Source organism: Notamacropus eugenii, chromosome 3 (assembly GCF_028372415.1).
Source record: "Notamacropus eugenii isolate mMacEug1 chromosome 3, mMacEug1.pri_v2, whole genome shotgun sequence".
NCBI lineage: Eukaryota > Metazoa > Chordata > Mammalia > Diprotodontia > Macropodidae > Notamacropus > Notamacropus eugenii.
This window is the reverse complement of record NC_092874.1, coordinates 316,241,819-316,261,966: the sequence shown is the minus strand read 5'-3', so window position 1 is coordinate 316,261,966 and position 20,148 is coordinate 316,241,819. Positions and strand designations below refer to the sequence as shown.

General features: G+C 38.4%; 1 protein-coding gene across 1 annotated transcript in view; it reads right to left on the bottom strand.

Moving 5' to 3' along the window:
• SHB (SH2 domain containing adaptor protein B) overlaps positions 1–20,148 on the bottom strand; it is a 336,992-nt gene that overhangs the window by 57,125 nt on the left and 259,719 nt on the right. Inside the window, exon 5 of the mRNA XM_072596735.1 lies at positions 14,099–14,218. Within this exon, the coding sequence (XP_072452836.1) occupies positions 14,099–14,218 (120 nt within the window). The remainder of the gene's footprint in view (positions 1–14,098; positions 14,219–20,148) is intronic.

Below are 20,148 nucleotides of genomic sequence, written 5' to 3'. Positions count from 1 at the left end.
TCAACTTTGACCTATCAGTTCAGCTAATCAGGACCCATCAGCGATGCTCTTTTATGAATAATTTGACAAATCTGAAGCTTTTTTTTTTTGTTTAAATTTCTATTGGGGAAAATATATGGGGACAATACCTTGTCATTTGCAGTAGAACCCATATCGGAGTTGATTCTGTCATCAAAAAAACCTTTTTTTTTTTTAAGTTAGTTGTCACATTTGCTGGTGGCAATTCTGATCCACCAAATGTAGGAAGCAAGCCAGATCACCTAAGACATTGTCTAACCTGCATTTCAACAAAGTAGCAGTGAATATGAACTTGGTTTCTCTCCAGATTTTTGCCTGTCTCCAGGCCTAAAAATAGCTTTAATCACAATGCTAGGATCATTCCTTTATAAAGATGTTGACACCTTTGTCCTCACTGTTGTAATCTAGTGGAAGGACTTAGGCCTGAGAATGTACAATCTTTCTGCTGACCTTTGGATCTTATTTGACATAAGAGAGGGAAGAAATCTAATTCTAGGATTTCTGGGGCCTTCACATATGTACTATGTTAGGATAGTTCCAGGGTTCCCAAGTACATAGTCCTATTTCAAGGGCAAACTGCAAATTAGGGGACTTGATTTATTCGTCATTTATTTGACTTTATTTAATGATCTATTGGTTAATTGATTAATTGGTTAAAGTATGCATGCACCTACATTATTATTTTTCTGGAGAGCTATTTGTTAAATACTTATCAACATAGGATTTAAGTTATTTACAGACACTAGGATATGATCACCAGAATCTAAATCTTTGCAGTTTAAGATCTTACCAGGAGAGGAAACTAATTTTTGCTGGGACTTTGGGTATACTCTAGGAAATTCTGTTAAGGGCTAGAATATGTAATCGTAACAAAATGATTCAGAGAAAACTACAGACAAGAGTAGTGCAAGCTATGGAAGCTTTTTAAATGAATGGGGACATGCAGATGACACAGAGAGTATTCAGGGGAAACCCCCATAGGTATCTGTACTCGCTGGGCAAGCTTTGAGGATTTCAACCTTTCCCTCCCATCCAATGAATCATTGCTCACTGAAAACTTTGTACTTTAGCTGTAATACAATCAATCGTTCAACAACCATTTATTAAGTGCCTCCTAGGGGCAGTTAGGTGGCATAGTGAATAAAGTGAACCTGAAATCAGGAAGACTTGGGTTAAATTCAGTCTCAGACACTAAATAGCTGTGTGACCCTGGGCAGGTCACTTAGCCCTGTTTGCTTCAGTTGCCTTATCTGTAAAATGAGCTGGAGAAGGAAATGGCAAACCACTCCAGTAATCTCTGCCAAGAAAACCTCAACTTGGGTCACAAAGGGTTATACACAAATAGGCTTAACAACACTTGGTATAGGCACTAGGGACACAAATACCAAGGATGGGAACAATCCCTACTGGCAGCGAGTTTACATTCTAACAGGGAGACAGTTGAGTCCTATCTGACTCTTTGTGACCCTGTAAAGGGCTTTCTTGGCAATGATACTGGGGTAGTTTGCCATTTAGTTATCCAGTGAATTAATGCCAACAGAAGTTACCAAGTGACTTGCCCAGGGCCATACAGCTAGTAAGTATCTGAGGTTGAACTTGAACTTGGGCTTTCCTGCTTCCAGATGCAGTGCTTAAATACAAAGTAGTTTGGAAAAAGAGGGCAGTAGCAAAAGCAGTTGTGAGGATCAGGAAGGAAGAGATGAACTCTATGAGGTGGAGGTGGAGAGGAGGGCATGCCAGGGATGAAGGGGCAGTCAGTGTAAGGGCAGAACAAAGACAAGGCCAGTTTGGATAAACTGCAGAGTGAAGGGGTCAAGGAACACACATAAAATGAGGCTGGAAAGACAGGTTGGATCCAGGTTATGAAGGGCTTTAAAAACTAAACACAGAAAGCTTGTCACCAAATAAATGCCTATGTACCACAGAGAACAGCATATTCTAGAATTAAAAATATGTGGATTCACAAAATGTAAGATTAAGGCATTCCTCATGGCACCCTCTGAGTGCTAGAGGGCTGCTTCCCTTGCCCACCCCTGGGGCCAGCTCTGGGTTTGAGTTACTGGCCTGCAGCACGACAGATTGGTTAAATTGTTGTCTAGTTGTTGTTTTCTCTCTCTTCATGATCCCATTTGGGGTTTTCTTGGCAAAGATTCTGGAGTACTTCTATCTCCAGCTCATCTGGGGAAACTGAGGCAAACAGGGTGCAGTGACTTGTCTAGGGTCATACATTGAATAAGTGTCTGAGGCCAGATTTGAACTCAGGAAGATGAATCTTCTGATTTCAAGCCCAGTGCTCTATCCAATGTGCCACATAGTTACCCAAAATCAAGAAGAAAACTTCTATTAGACTGAAGATTTGAGGGTTCCATTGCCAGATTATTTTAACTTCCTCATGTTCAACATTCCATTGCCTGCTTCTGAGCTGGAACACTTTCCCTCCTCAGTTCTGCATTATTTCATAGCTTCGGTGGAGTGCTAGCTCCTACCTATGGCATTTCCGGACTGCTGTTTCTCCCCCCCTTCTCCCTCAAGAGCCTGGCCACACAGTGTTTGCTTAAAAATGCTTTTAAAATTTAACCCAATTGAATACTCAGATTTATTTTGGAAATCAGCTTTTTTGGGAGCAAATTCTTAATTACGTGCATATTTTAAAGGAAGAGAAAGGAGAGCCCTCTTTCCCCTTCCTTCTCACTCTTTATGATTTTGGAATGGTATTTGTTTGTTGTTTGATTGTTTTCAGTTGTATCAACTCTTTGTGATACCATCTGGTGTTGCCTTGGCAAAGATGCTGGAATGGTTTGCCATTTCTTTCTCCAGATCATTTGACAGATGAGGAAACTGAGGCAAACAGGGTTAAGTGCCTTGCCCAGAGTCACACAACTAGTAAGGGTCCGAGGCTGGATTTGAACTCATGAAGATGAGTCTTCCTGGCACTCTATCCACTGTACCACTTAGCTGCCCAATATAATATTCACATTTTCTTCCCTACATGATTCCAAAGGGAAAATTTAAAAATATAATCAATTTCTCTGCCAGTTCTTTAAGAGCCCTGAATACCAGCCATCTAAGCTCTCCTCACTTAGATTAACTTAAATTATCTAAGTGTTCATTTACATGTAAGTTTGCTTCCTAATATTTGCAGATGTTATTACCCTTTATCACACATCCTTCAGTTTCCCCCATCTTTTTTTGTGCTACAGACTTCAAAGTTTCCGGTGAGTGCTATTCTTTAAACCCCTGAGTTGGCAACAAGGCGTTTTCTTTCTGGGTCTCTGTAGACACCTCTCCTTTCCCTTAGTCTTACTCATTCCATACAAATAACAGAATCGTAGGTTTGCAGAAAGGTTTAATAGCACCCCCTACCAATGCTAGTCGATATAGAGCTCTAGAAATTGAAGAAAGGTTATTACAAGAGTTTATTACAAAGAGTACATCACAAAGTTATTTACTCCAAGGTAAAAACTGACAGACAAGAAAAGTGAATAACAATGCACAAGTTTTCCTGAAAAAAAGTGAAATAAATGAACTTGAAATCTCTAGTTTGTCCATTGACATCATAATACTTTCATATATAGTGCTGAGTATTTCCAAAATTAGCAAGAAAGCAAAGGTGAAAGAAGGCTAGTGTAGCTGGGAGACTCTCCTTTCTTTTCTTTAACTTCTAGGAGCACCACACTTTCTCTCATCCTCCTGGGCATTTTGGTAGGATCACAGGTCTAGGGTGGGAAGGAACCTTACACGTCATCTTATCTAGTTCAAAACACTTATTTTAGAGATAAGGAAATTGAGGCTTGAAGAATTTAAGTGGCTCACCTAAAGCCACATAGGTAATACACATTAGAGGCAGGATTTGAATTCAGGTTTTCTGACTCAAATCCAGCAGTCTTCCCAATGTACCACTTTGTGAGTGATAAAAATGACAATCCAGTAAACAAATTTATTGGGATATAAAAAAGTAGTTAACAGTCTTCCATGTAACAGCAGGACACCTGAGCAAGATGTAGGCAAATTAGGGACATAAGTGAAGATCAATACAGGGCTAACAGGACACATGCAAGTGAGGTCCTGAAGGGCAGCTGGAGAAATTTAACAGAAAACACTTAATTGATCTGCTGCTGTCCCCAAAGACAGTTCAAATGCTCTCTTTAGCAGCAGAGAGTAATACCATTCACTACTGAAGCAGGCTATAAAATACTGACAGCTTGTCATGACCTATCGAAGGCTATTACCTAGTGTTTTTTTTTTTCATTTATCAGGTTTTGTCAAAAAAATCTAAGTTTTTATTCTCTTGGGATTCTTGATTCCCAAAAGTAACCATGAGAAATCTCTCCCCAATTCCTCTCCAGAAAGTCTTTGTTTCAGCCTTCTAAGGAAAAAAGATGAATTCAGAGAGGCTAAAATGATCCATCTAAACATCCATCAACAAGCTTTTTGTAAAGCCCCAAGCGTGGCTAACCTGCTTGTTCAGTCAATTGTGCTGTTCTCTTTTTCATCCAATCAGTAGTTTGAACCTTATAAATAGATAAGGGCATGGATGCGTTAAAACCTCATCCTGTGGAACTGTACTCGGTGACGGTGATATGCTGAGATTGGGGGACAAATCCCATCCCTTACACATATTCTGGGACCAGGAACTCTTCTGGGTGTCAGCTACCAAAAGAGTTCTTGTACAATTGGCAAAAGGGAAGAGAGGTGTTTACGATGACAAAGTTTCACCTTGACGGAAGGTCTGCTATTCAGGAGAGTCACCTCAAGGGTTTAAAAAAAAATTTATTTTTAATTTGTGGAATAAAACAAGCATTTCTGCTCTTCCTTTCAAATATACAACAAAATTATTGTGTAAATTTCTTTTTTCCCCTTCCCTCCTCTGTCCCCCTCCATGGCTACCATTAGATATAAATGGGTGAGTGTGTATATGTATATGTAAAATTATTTTATATATACTTCTATTTACTAGTTCTTTCTCTGGACGCAGATAGTGTCTTTCTTCACATATCCTTTATAGTTAATTTGGGTATCTATAATAGTCAAAATAACCTATTAGCTCAAGTCACCCTTAAAACAATATTGCTGTTCGTGCATACAATGCCCTCTTGGTTCTGCTAATTTTCCTCTTCATTATTTTGTGCAAGCCTTTCCAGGTTTTCCTAAAATCTTTGAGCTCATCATGTCTTGTAGTACAGTAGTATTCCATCATAATCATATACCACAACTTGTTCAACCATTCCTCAATTGTTAGGCACCCCTACAATTTACAGCTCTTTGCCACCACAAAAAGAGCTGCTATAAACATTTTAGAACATATAAGTTCTTTTCCTTTTTCCCTAATTATCTTTGGAAATAGACCCACTATGGAATTGTGAACTGATCCAGCCACCTTGGAGAGCAATCTGGAATTATGCCCAAACAGTTAGTAAATTACCTATACCCTCTGACCAGCAATACCACTACTTGGTCTATTTCCCAAGGGATTTCTGAACTTCCAAGAGAAAAACTGTAGGCTCCCATAGTAAGGTAGCTCAACAAACAGACTTCAGAAACTGATAGTGTGGGATACTCAAGGCAAAAATCAAAACTTTTCTTCCATGTCCCTCCTGCCTTGGGGGCGTTTACTGGCTCAGTCTAAATCACTTCCAAGTTTCATGTGGTGAAGTTTGGGAATATAACTATCACCCAGAAGTTGACAGAACTCCACAAATATGGTCTCAAAAAAGAATGAAGGGAAAGAAGAGGCAGCTAGTTACGAATCCTCCTTTCTCCCTTGTAGTTGCTACTTTTCTTTCTGAGAACAAAAAGTTATTCTATTTTCTATTCTATTCTATTCAAGCCCTGATGACTGGTGCAGTGATAAGTCCAATGGAGTAGGAATCAGGAGATCTGGGTTCTAATCCCTTCTCTGCTAGGCATTCAGGATCTCACTACTCCCCACCCTTGCATGCAGTTTCCTCCTCTGTAAAATGATGAGATCAGATGATCTCTAAGGTAATAAAAAAAAAGTCCAAATAGTTCATCATTGCTTTTTCTTTATTAAATCCTTGTTTTTTCTTAAAGATTCTTTCTTCCCCTTCTCCAATAGAACCCTTCCTGGTAGCAAAGTACAGCTAAGCAAAATAAATTTAGGTTTTATTTCAAACTTTTAGTTTACCACCTCTTTGCTACAAAAAGGGGAAGTATGCTTCATAATCTGTCTTTTGAAGTTGAACATTCAGAGCTCTGAAGACTTTCAATATTTTTTTTACATCATTTGGTCATTGTGGAAAAACTGCCCTCCTCGTTCTGCTTACTTCACTTTCATTAGTTCATAAAATTCTTTAAATCCTTCATATTCACAGTTTCTTCCAGGGCAACAATATTCCATTACATTCCCATACCACAATTTGTTCAACCATTCCCCACACAACAGGTAGCTCCTCTGCCTACTATGTTCCCCTATCACAAAAAATGCTGCCAAGAATATTACTGCATATCTGGGGTATTTCCCTTTGCGTTTGGGCTCCCTTAGAATACACGTCCAGCACTGGTATTGCTGACTCAGGGGTACGTACAACTTAGCGGCTTTCTTGTACACTTCCATATTGTTTTCCAGAATAGTCAGAAGAATTCACAACTCTACCAATAGTGCTTTAGAGTAGAGGGTATCAAATACGAGGCTCCAGCCAGATGAAGATGTAACTAGGGAATAGTTAGCCAAATAAATAAACATATAACAGAACAGATAATGTTTATATGTGTTTTTCTAAGTCAACATGCTGCTGCAGGGATTCTTATATACAGATTTAGGGCCCTATTTCTATTTCTAAGGTCTTCTCTTTTTTTATAAAGCTTCATATTGCATGAACTTGTAAACCTCCTTTGTGCCACATAAATTGTCGGATACCGATATTCTGACTGTGCTCTTAGCAGATCACTATATCCCAGTGTTGTCCAGAGGGAATACTTTTTGGGGTTAAGAAGCCTCAAGCCAAGATTCACCAAGCTAAGGATGTCAGCTGTGCAGTTTGGGCTTGGGAGCTGCGTGACATAAAGCAACTATAATATATGAGTCTGTGCTGTGGGATGAATTCCAGGCTTAATTCTGGGCTTCACATTCCATGGGCAGGCCAGTGCCAACAGCACAGGAAAGTGTAAAGTGATGATGCCTGCAAACTGTGTGTTCGGGGTCTACTTCAATCTCTGGCTGGCCACAGAGAGTGGCAAGAAAGAGTCAAGGACCAGGAATAAGGAGACCTAGATTTTAGTCTTTGCCATCTGGGGGGAAGTACCTTTCCCTTTCTGAGCCTCACTTCCCTCCTCTATAAAATGAAGATAATAATAACTCCTCTGCCTGCCCTGCAGATCTGTGGTAAGGATTAAAGAACAAAATGGACATGCAAACCCTGTGTTAAACTGTGAAGAGCTATGCAGATGTAAGGTGTCATTACCCTGGGGAGGAAAGGTCTGTTTGCAGATACATCACACATCACCAAACCAGATGTTTCCCCAGAGGACCAGCTATCTCCTGGTTGGTCAGGAATAGGATATAGTTTAGATTCCTGCTACCTTCCAGATGTCCAAGGGGAACGAAAGCTTTAAAAGAAACTTGAGCCCACCCACCATGCCACCTTGTGGTGGACAGATTCTCCCCAGTCTAGGGTGAGCTTAGTTTCCATTTCTGTCCAGATAGTTCTCTTTTGTTTCCCTGTATGGCTAATACAATTTTATTCTTCCTTCATGTGAGGGCTGCTGGCAGGATTTCATCCATAATCCGACAGGCTAAACAGAAGGCATGTGGATTTCAGGGAGACTGGGTTCTTAAAATTTGTGAAGCAAAAGATGTACTGCTGATACAATAGGATAGTCTCCCAGCCTGGATTTCTGAGGCAGGGGCTGCCACTGGCAAACATGGAGCAGGTGACATGTGACAGATTGTGCTAGATTACAGAATTTAGGCCTAAAAAGTACCTCTCTCTGCCTCTGTGTCTAAACCATCTCATACAAGTGATTATGCTTCTTTAAAAGACCTCCTGAAAAATGAGATGATCATTCTACAGCTCATTTTCCTACTCAGCAACCCTTGCTACTAGGAAATTTGTCCTTATGCCTAACTTGTCTCCGTCAAGCTGTTGCTTTAAGCTCAGTTTGTCTCACTTTGGCCTCTGTGGAAACTCAGAATAGCTGAGCACTGGAAGGGAGGATGGGCATTGACACAGCTTCTTGAAGGGGATGGACAGCTGCATCTACAGACTCACTGCTCATGCAGGTTAGGTCTTAAAGCCATCAGTGCGTCTTTATTAAGAACTTGATACAGATTTAGCATGGTCTGGTGCTGTGGAAATAATTCAAAAGTTCCTTTTGTCCTTCCTTTCTTCCTTCCTTCCTTCCTTCCTTCCTTCCTTCCTTCCTTCCTTCCTTCCTTCCTTCCTTCCTTCCTTCCTTCCTTCCTTCTTTCCTTCCTTCCTTCCTTCCCTCCCCCCTTCCTTCCTTCTCTCCCTTCTTCCTCCCCCTCCCTCCCTCCCTCCCCTCTCCTGGCATTCTCTCTCATTAGGTATGGTAACCCATGTTCATTCTGCTGCTTGATACTCTCTCACCTGGATTATTATTCTACCACGGTCTCCTAAGAGTTCTTCAGGTTCTTGTGCATTATAAAGACCAAGAAATTTGGGACTGGAGAAGAGCTGAGGAAATGTACACCCCTCTTCTCTCCTGAGGGAGGGGACAACAGGTGTAGAGTATTGCACCGTACTGTTAGACTTGGGTAAATATATGAGTTGGCTCTGTTGCACTGTTCCCCCCATTAGGAATTATTCCAAGAAATGGTTTCCCAGATGGCAAATGGAGAGGGATACATTTGGAAACGAAGGGGATAAGAAGTAGGGAATGGACCTGTGTTTTCCTTGTGTATGGTACTCTCAGATGGGAAATTCCTTCCACCAAAGCAGGCTTGCACACTCTCTGTAGTTTATTGTCTTTAGAGAGCTGCCTGGAGCCAAAGTGCCAGACATGGCCCTGCCCAGCCCACCCTACTCCTGAACTGGGTTAAATAATATACAACATTGTAAAAATACAATAAAATGTAGACGATATTAATATGCAGTTTTCTAAGTCAATAAGGAGGCCCTCCAGGATCCTTATATATGTTTAGTTTTCCTGGTTTGTATTTGAATTTGACACCACTAGAAGAGCACCGAGATATTGTTAGGCATGTAGGTGGTGAAGTGGATAGAGGGATGGACCTGGACCTGGGGTCAGGAAGACCTGAGTTCAAATCCAGCCTCAGATTCTTACTAGCTGTGTGACCTGAGGAAACCATTTTTTTTTCAGAGATGACTATAATTTCACATTGGCTAAGGAACATCTTTTAGGTAAGTCTTAAGTGGCTTACAAGCCTTTCTATACATGTTTTAGTTTCTGATTAAATAACAATCATAAAATCAAATTTACCACTAAAACCTTGACTTTTCCATCAATGCCAAATTTTCCCTGAGGTTACCTGCCTCTAGGAAACTTAGACTAAAATTCTTTTCCCCAAACTGAAGATGTCTCTGATTGAGTCTCAGTAATTAATTCAGTCAATTGTTTTAATACTAATTGCTTTTACATCACTTTGTAGCATGTCTAATTTTTCTCCCCATCTCTCCCCTCTCCCACCCCCTAATACCTCGCATTCTGTTTACCCCTTCCCTCAATGTACCCTTCCTTCTATCACACCCCACCCTTCCTTTATCCCCATCTTCTCTCTTTTCTCGTAGGGCAAGATAAATTTCAATACCCCATTACCTGTATTTCTTATTTCCCAGTTATATGCAATAATAATTCTCAACATTCGTTTCTAATACTTTGAATTCCAACTTCTCTCCCTCCCCCCTTCCCTCCCCATCCCCACTGAGAAGACAAGCAATTCAATACAGGTGAAATATGTGTCATTTTGCAAAAGACTTCCATAATAATCATGTTGTGTAATACTAACTATTTTGGCCTCTACCCTACTCTATCCCCTCTTATTTTCTTATTCCCTCATTTGACCTTGTCCCCTCCCAAGTGTTTATTTCTAGTTACTCCCTTCTCCCATTTGTCCTCACCCCACTTGCTGCCTCCTCCCCTACTTTCCTGTAGTGTAAGATAGATTTTCATATCAAATTTAGTGAATATGTTATTCCCTCCTTAAGCCATATGTGGAGAGAGTAGTTTCACTTTTCCCCTCTCTTCTTCTCCCTTTTCTCCTCCATTGAACAAATTTTTTCTTATCTCTTTTATGTGTTATAGCCTGCCCCATTCCATTTCTCCCTTTCTCCTCCCAGTATTTTCCTCCCACATCCCTTAATTTTTATTTATTTTATTTTTTGTGGATATCATCTCTTCTGATTCAACACAGCCTGTACTCTGTCTATATGTGTGTGTGTGTGTGTGTGCGTGTGTACAATCCCACATTGGGCAGCACGTTTGATGCCTGTAGAAGAGTTGCACAAAGGATGGGAAAACCAAGAAGACTGGAACTGGTAGAAAAAAAAGTACAGGGTTGGCCGCATCTTATCAGTCATTTGGAGTGTTCCTGTAATAGTGTTTCAACTGGCTACTCTTGACCTCTGAGGTCAACAGACCTTGTTCAACTTTGGGTGAGGAGTTGGAAAGAAGAGGGAACTGGCAACAAGTGCTGGCGAAGGGACTACTTAGGGATGGGACTTCTCAAGCACATTTGAAGGAGACCTCACAGCAGAGTAACTGATTGAGATGGACACAAGCTGACTGAAGAGAAGAAAGATGTAAGCACTGAAGAAAAGGTCCATCTCAGGGACAACTGAGGCTGGCACAACAAATTCTGCAAGGCCCCTGGGGGAATCAATGAAGCAGCTCTAAGAACCTCCAGAGTGGCTGAGAAGAGCAAAGAAATGATTAGCATTCCTGGGAACATGGCCCAGAAAATCCTCAACGGTGGATGGAATAAGAAAGAGGGTGGAGAGAAAACAATACTGTTTACAAAGTGGCATCAAGAATTAATATCACTGAGATAGAAGAATGGACAGAAATGGAGGCTTAGGCACCTGAATGTTTATCTAATGTGGGTAAGGAAAACATAGCTCTCTCTATACATATGCACACACACATATATATTTATACATATTACATATACATACATATATATGTTTATATATATAAAACAAATATATATGTGTATATGTATATACATAGAGAGAGAATATGAAAATATGAACAAACTCAAGGAGTCTGGCTTTGGGCTGGGCGGGAAGAAGAGACTGTAGAGACAAACTGCAGAGCCTACTGCAAGAGAAGACAAGTTTATGTTATAAATCTATATTCACATAAATAGCTGATGGAAGTAAATACAAAAACATTTATAACCCTAAATGTGAGCAGAAATCAAACACTTATCAGATATCACTACACATAATTACATGCCAGCACAACTGAGAATTCAAAAGAAACTAATGAGAATCAACAAAACCATAAAACACCCGAACCAACAAAACAAAAAAGAGATCTTAACTCCATCTCAGAAAAAGAACTTCATAAACAACAAATGAATGGCCAAGAGGGGAAGGAAATCTCAGGGCAGGTAAATTTACATGTGAATTCTATCAAACATTTAAAGAGTGATGCATATGCTACACAAATTATTTTCAAAACAGATAGAAAGCACCCTGCCAAATGCCTTTTTTTGGACAATTATAGTTCTTACTCCCATGCAGGAGGGAAACAAAGCAGAGAAAGAGAACTATGAGTCAGTTTCATCACTGAATATTGATGCAAAAAAAGTTAAGAAAAATCCTAAGACTACAGAAATATATCCAGAAAGTAATTCACTAGGACCAAGTTGTATTTATACCAGGTTTGTAAGAATGGTACAACACTAGGAAAATAGCAAGAACAATTAATCACATAAACAACCAAGACAACAAAAAAACACCTGCTTATTTCAATAGATGCAGAAATCTCTTTGACAAAAATCAGCAGTCATTTATGTAAAAATCCCCAAAAAGTACAGGCATAGAAAAAAAGACTCTTCTTTCCTGTGATCCAAAGCATCTATCTAAAACCAAGAGTTAGACTTGTCAAAATGGTGCAGCCTATCAAAAGCCCAAATCTAAAACCAAGTACTAGAATTTTGAAAACCATGCAGTGTAACTGCAATGGAGAAAGACTAGACTCTTTACACTATGTATGAAGAAGGCAAAACAAAGATGCTCCCTCTCCCTACTGTTATTTGAAAAGTTATATAAATGCTGATTATAGCAATAAGATAAGAGAACAAAATAAACAAACAAAAAACCAAAAAATAAACAAAAAACCCAAACGAAATAAAACATCGACCAAGGGGATACACAGTTCTCTTTATCTGTATCCAACATAGTGGTATAATTAGAAAAGCCCAGAAAACCAGTGAAAAAACTGAAATGATCAATAGCAAGAGAGTGAGAACAGGATTCAAATGAAATGTACAGTGTTACTAGAATTTCTATACATTACAAAAATCAGGGAGAAATGATAAGAGCCATTCCATTCAAATAATTATAAAATGCACAAAATATTTGAGTTCCCCCACGCAAGATTTTTATAAATACCACTACAAAATATTCTTGACAGATATATGAGGAGATTTAAATAACTGCAGTGACATTCAGTGCTCATGGTTGGGTCATGCCAATATGACAAAAATGACAACACTGCCCAAACTCAATTACAATTTTTGGTGTTATACCAATGAAATTATCAAGGCTATGCTTTTTAGAGCTAGATACAAATAATAGAATCCATTTGGAAGAAGAGAAAGTTGACAATCTCAAGAAGATTGAGAAATAAGAAAGATCAATGAGAAAAAATTATGAATGGAAAGGCACAGTATTACCAAATGTCATTTTACATTATGATGCAGTTATCATTAAACTTACTGAGTGCTAGTCAAAAAACAAAAAAATAGATCAGTGGAACAGTCTAGACAAGCAAGAAATAGAGGTAATAAAAATTAATAGTCCAGTGTTTGATAAATCCATAAACATAAATTACTGGAGGGAAGACTTCCTTGTTGACAACAACAATTGGGAAAACTGGAAAGCAGTTTGGCAGCAATTAGGATTAAACCAACATTTTATACCATGTACCCCCATAAATTAAAATTGAGTATACAACTTAAATATAAACAGTCATACCATCAAAAAAAAGAAGAGAATGAGATCAAGTACTTTTCATCACTATCACTGGGAAAAGAACTCTTAAATAAAAAGGGATACAAGAAATTATAAAAGACAAAGCAGACAACTTCAGTTAAATAAAACGTTCAATATGCCATCAAAAGCAGAGGAAAATGGAGAGGCAAGTGGTTCTTCGTATTTTACATTTGTTGGTTTAGAAAGACTATATTTTACTCCTAGCCACTGATTCTAACTAGTTGTCAGTTCATCTGTAGAATGAAGGGATTGTATTAGATCAGGGGTGGGGAAACCATGGCCTTGCGGTCACCCCCGTATTAGAGAATCACTAGGTTATTTCTAGCTATAAGATTCTAGTTTCCTTTAAAATACAAAAATCAATCAAACAAACTCAAAACAATGCCAAGGCCATAGAAATTAGAAGAGATTTAAAAATAAAAAGGAAACTTTTTTCTCTAAATTTTGGGCTATTCCCTTTGAAAGGGCCCTAACACTCTAACTATTTATTCACAAAGAGCCAGCAATCAGTAAATACATACATTTTTGAATCAAAGGCTGTTTTACATGTTGTGAGAAGTTGTTCCCTAAAATATCAAAGCCTGTAATGATCTCCCCAGATTGGGAACAAAATTAAAACACAGTATCCCAAATGTAATACTATAACCTACCAAAAGATAAAAAGTAACCATTTTAATATAAAAACTGGGAGAAAGAAGAAATACATTTTCTTCTTTTGGGCAAACAAGTGAACAATAAAAATTTCTTCATGTTCCAAGAACTCAAGATGTGATAGTTGGAATAGTACACTTAAGGCGGAGGAAATGCTCAAATCCCTTGGGATGCCTTATAAAAAGTCTACTACCTATAGCTATCATGACTTGGCTAAGGAAGAGATTAAGAAACAGGGTGCCAGAAAAGTGTGATTAAATCATACTTACTTCAGTGACAGAGAATAGTCGTGCTTGCTTGTCTGGCTATTTCTTACAAGGTAGCTACACTCTTTACACAACCGAAGAAGATTTTCGGCATCTGTTCTGCTGATTGCTCCGTGATACCATCTAAAACACATTTGGAAAAATAAACAATTTATTTTCAAAATTGGATAATCTCACAAAGATGGACATTAAGAGATTCTCTTTTGCTGTGGGGCGACAGCTGTGACACCATTACTTGGGGCTCATTACACAGAGCATTAATCAGTTGGAATGGGTTTACAGCAAACTGTTAAATGTGTTGTTGCCAAACAAATTTGGTATTAATTGGGTAGCTGGGAATAGCACTATCATTCATTTTTGTGGGATCAATAATATAAAAAGTGCTATAGATAATGCAGGAGAGAAAATGATGTCAGTTGGAGCAGAGATGGGAACTATATTTCTGTTGGAAGCAAAGGAGTGAGATGAAAACAGGTTGGATTTGGAGTCAGAGGGCCTGGGTTCAAATCTCAGCCCAGCTGATTACTGCCAGTAGAAAATAAAGCACTTCATATATCTTTGGACCTCAGTTTCTCCATCTGTAAAAGCAGGGGTTTGAACTAGAGAATCTCTAAAGTCTCTTGTATTTCTAGGACAAGCATAGAAAAACTCAATGAAAGGCAATATCCACTTTTTTTCTTTTAAAGAGAAAAATATAAAATGTGTTAGTCATTTACTTTTAGAATTTTTATTTTTTTCCTCTCAAATTTTATCTTATTTTTCATAATAAGCAAGCATTTATTTTCCTGGACCACTCTCCCCTTTTGAAAATTAAAAAATAAAAGTAAATGTACTCACAATTAAAAATAAGGAACATAAAATGAATTAAAAAAATAAATACTTAAGTGCTAGTTAAGGACAAGAGGCAAAGGGAGAGAGCAGGAGAGAGACAGACACATACTAAAACAAAGTCACAAAAGAAGGGGAAAGAACCATGGACAGATAGATTAGCAAGTTCTTAATTTTCCATCATACCTTCCCCCAGGATAAGCTCATCATCTGAAATCATATCATCGTTCAGAATGACTCAGTTTTTGCTACATTAATTCTTTTGAGAATTATATATTTATATACTTTGAATGTCTACTTACTGGAGAATGGTTCTTGTTCTTCTATATTTGAATCCACAGTTTGTATATCTTGAATATATTTTGTTTGTGCCCATACTTTTCAATTTTATGTAATCAAGATTTTTCATTTTATCTCCTACGGTTTTTTTTTCTAGCACTTGTGTATTCCAGAACTGTCCCTCATTCAGAGTTGTAACAGGTATCTTATTCTCTGCTCCTGTATTTTTTTTAAAATAATGATATGACCTTTTAATCTAGTTCCTTTATCCATCTGGAGCTTGCTGTGGCACATGATGGTAGTGTCTGGTCTAAACCTAATTTCTAGCAGCCTGCATTTCTGTTTTCCCAGCTGTTTGTTGAATAGTTAGTCTAAGCTTATCCCAGTAGTTGGATTTGTAGAACACTAGGCTATTCATTTGCTTCTGGATCTCCTATACCTAATTTATCCCAGTGATCAACTTTTCTATTTTTCTCAACAAATATCAAATAATTTTGACTATTACTGTTTTGTAGCATAGTTTGAGACCTCCTTTCCCACTTCTCCATTATTTCTCTTTACATTCTGGACCATTTGTTTCTTGAATTTGGTTTTTTTCCCTAGTTCTATAAAGAACTACTTTGGTAGTTTGATTAGCATGGTACTAATTCTATAAACTAGGTGGTGTCATTTTTATTATATTGGCATGGCCCAACTATGATCAATTAATATCTTTCCAATTATTTAAATGTCTTCATTTTTGTAGTGTTTTTCAGTTGTATTCATTGAATTACTGTGTGTGTGTGTGTGTGTGTGTGTGTTTCTTTATAAGCGCACTCCCAAATATTTTAAATATACAGTAGCTATTTTGAGTGGAATTTCTCTTTCTGTTCCTCCCCTACCCCCACATGAAGCCAAGAAGTCTTTGAAGGTAAAACCAAAGAGAAACAGTGGCTAGAACCCTGGGCCTGGAATTAGGAAGCACTGGGTTCAAGTCTTACATCATACCCTGACCAGCTGTCTGACTGTGGGTAAGTTATTCGACCTCTCTGCTCCTCAGTTTCTTCATCTGTACAATGAGGGGGTTGGAACGGATGACCTCTAAAGTCTAAATCTTTGCTCCTAAGATAAGTAGTCCAAAAAAAAAATCTCAGAGCTGAAGGGACCTCAGAGGCCAAACCATATCTGAACAAGGATCCCCTTTATAACACACCAGAAGAGTGTACACTTGGCTTTTTACCTGAACGTTTCCAAGTGAGGGTATTCGTTCATCCAATCAATAAACATTTATTAATTTTATGCTAGGCACTTTGTTAGTCAATAGGGATGTTAAGAAAAAAAATTAAAACAGTCCCTGTCTTCAAGAAGCTTACTTTCTACTGGGGAGAAATAGCATATATATGGATAAATCAAAGAGTGAGAGAGAAACATTAGTTGAGAAGAGGTTGAGCATCAAAAGATATATACTATCCAAGGTGCCAGAGGAATTCTGTTGAAAGTTCAGGCTAGCGTTGCATCAGGAGTTGGAGACAGAACACTTAGGTGGCTGAGAAAACAGAAACACGTTAGAAATGAGAATAAGAATACAGAATTTCCAGAGCAAAGCATGAAGACTTTGGATAAATGAAAAGCTAAATCAGCATCTGCACAGGTCAGCTCTGTGCAGAAACAGACAAACCAGAAAAAAAGTGGCAAAGCTTTGCAAAATTGGATGCCCTTTGCACCTTTTTCCTTTCATAACATACTCATGATTTTAGTCAACTAATGAAGATTCAAGAGGCTGGTGCAAAGGCATACCACAGACAACTTAAGAGAAGGGATGGCATGAGACAATGAAGAAACTATTGTACAACTGTATTAAAGATCGTTTATTTCTGTGTAGTGATGTATTTAAAAGGTTCAGAAAAAAGCATATTTCTTTAAGAATCTAGGTTTGTACAGACAACAGAAACTATAGAGATAATTAGTGAATTGCTCTTAAGTCACTCTGAGTTTTTCCAATTGTTAGTCTGAGGCTCTTACATCACAGTACTTTTGTACATGAGCCAGCCTATCATGGTTACAAGGTTTTAGCCTTGGCTTTGCTACTCTGTGGTCTTGGACAAAACATGTAGCACTTACATGGCATTATAAGGTTTACAAAAGCAGCTAGATGGCACAGTGGAAGTGCTGCGCCTGAAATCAGGATCTTCCTAAGCTCAAATCTGGCCTCAGATGCTTATTAGCTGCATGATCCTGGACAAGTCACTTACTTTGTTTCCCTCAGTTCTTCAAAATGAGGAAAGTTCCTCAAAAATGAGCTGGAGAAGGAAAACAGCAATTTTCCAGTATCTTTGCCAAGAAAACCCCAAATGGGGCCATGACTGAAAAACGCTGAACAATAAAATAAGTGCTTTATAAATATGATGATCTCATTTTGTTCTCACCACAATGCTGGGAGGGAGGAGCTGTTATTGTCTTCATTTTGCAGCATATGGAAGCTAAGTGATTTGCCCAGAGTCACTAAGCTAACAAGCATTTGAGGCAGGATTTGAACTCAGTGCAGTGCTACTTGGATGGATGATTTATAAAATCATAGGCTCATAGATCCGGAGTTGGAAAGGACTTCAAAAGCCATTTAACCCAACCCTTTCACCTTACAGATGAGGAAACTGAGGCTCAGGTAGGTTAAGCAACTTGCCTGAGGTCACATAGTAAGAATCAGAAGTGGGCTCTGAACCTAAGTCTTCTAGCTACAGAGCTCTTTCCCCCATACTATGCAATTCTGCACTTTTAGAGCACATTGTTACTCAACTTGAGAAATACAGACAGAAAGAATACATAAAAACTAGATATAATTGTGATTAGAGAGAAGGCACCTATGGGGACATCTGATAGTATACTTCATTGAATCTGATCTCTCGCTGATGTGGATTGTGATCCTAAAGGTACCATAAGCTATCCACACTTTTTCATTCAGCAGGCTCATCTATACATTCCCAGAAATTCTCAAAGATCCTATTTGTACAGAAATATTTATAACAGCTCTTTTTTAATGGCAAAATTGAGGGGATGCCCATCAAATGGAGAATGACTGAACAAGCTGTGGCATATGACTGTAATGGAATATTACTGTGCTACAAGAAATGACAAGCAGGGTGATTTCAGGAAAACCTGGGAAGACTTACATGAGCTGATGCAGAGTGAACTGAGCAGAACCAGGAAGCTGTAGTCTATATATATACCTCTCAGATAATTGTGTGGTTGTAAAGATGTTGTTTGCTATAGAATATAATTTTCTTGTTCATAAAGATTTTGTGGCTCTTGGGTTGGTAATGATGGATAACTTTCGGAAAGTCATAATAAGGTCTGATTTTTTTCAAGTACTTTGAATGAACCCCTCTTTCTTTCACACCTTCACATATGGGTTACCTGAAGAATGGAATTCTGCCATGCATATAGACTTGGTCAAGTCCAGCTGGTCTTCTCATCTTTGTTTCTGTTAGTGCCATCTTTATTTCCTCACGGAGCAGAACGAGAAGCTTAATATTAAGAGCGTACATGTTCGGCAGCTTCACTGCCAGTTACAGAAATCTTTACGGATTATTTTCCATTTTCTGTCTGTTCGCTGTTTTCTAGTTTCCTCCTTAAATCTGCTTCAGATGATTTGGCTTAATTGGATATCTTGCCAAGCTTTCTGCAAACTTGTTTCTCTTCACTGCTTTTCAGTTTTACGAGGTGATATAAGATTTTACAAACAAGTTTATATTTTAGAATGGTGCTGCCCTTGGCTGCCATATCTGCTTGGCAAGGAGCTTAAGTTTGTTGTCATAAGCGTCAGATTTTTCAAAATCTTGCTCCAAATTGCTATTACTAATATTCAAATATAACTAATTACTAATGATGGTGGAAAGTATGTGTCTGGAGCTGGAAGGGCCTTAAAAGTCATCTGGTCTAAACTGCCTCTTTTATAGATGAGGATCCAAGCCCAGGGAGGTAAAGCATATTGTTAAAGGTCAAAAAAGTTCATAAGCATCAAAGGCAGGATTTGAACCCAAGTTCTCTAAAACTTTTGACAGCAAGAAGATCAAATCAGTCAAGACTTAAAGAAATGAATTCAGAATACTCATTGGAAGGACAAATACTGAAGCTGCAGCTGAAATACTTCAGCCACATAATGAGAAAACAGGACTCATTGGAAAAGATCCTGATGCTGAGAAAGATTGAAGGCAAAAGGAGAAGAGGATGAGATGGATAGATACTGTCATGAAAGCAATGAACATGAGCTTAGACAGACTTTGGGAGATAGGGTAGGAAAGAAGGACTTGGTTTGTGGGGTCACGAAGAGTTGGGCACGACTTAATGAATGAACAACAGCCTCTGGACTCCACAGGCAACGTTCTTTGTACTTTATCATGAAGCTTTACATTTAAAAAGTGATTACTTCAATACCCACATTCCTAATTATAGGCAGAGTCTAGGAAGAGTCAACTAACTTCTAGAGAGCATGCTTTATAGATTAAATTCTATTAAATATGTGGCATAGCAGAAAGTTCACTAGGATTAAAATGAGAACTAAGTTTAGGTATCAGCTCTGCCACTTATAACCTATGTAACTTGAGTCTTTTGGCTTCACAAAAAAAAGGCCATTTGGTTTTAATGTGGGCATTAATCTCTCTCTAGTTATCCACACCTGGTAAATAATCTATTCTTTGAACCTATATTACCCTAATATATAAAACCATCCCCAATCATAAGCAGATCTAGGAGGAACTAACCAGCTTCTGGGGAGCATGCTTTGTAGACAAACCTCTATTAAATATGTGGCATAGTAGGGAAAAAGTCCATTGGAATTAATGCTTTAGAGATTAACTTTTATTAAATACATGGGGTAGCAGAAACCTCACTAGGATTAAAATGGGAAGAACTGTGTTCAAATCTTAGCTGAGTCCTTTATAACCAAGTGACTTGAGTCTCTTGGCTTCAAT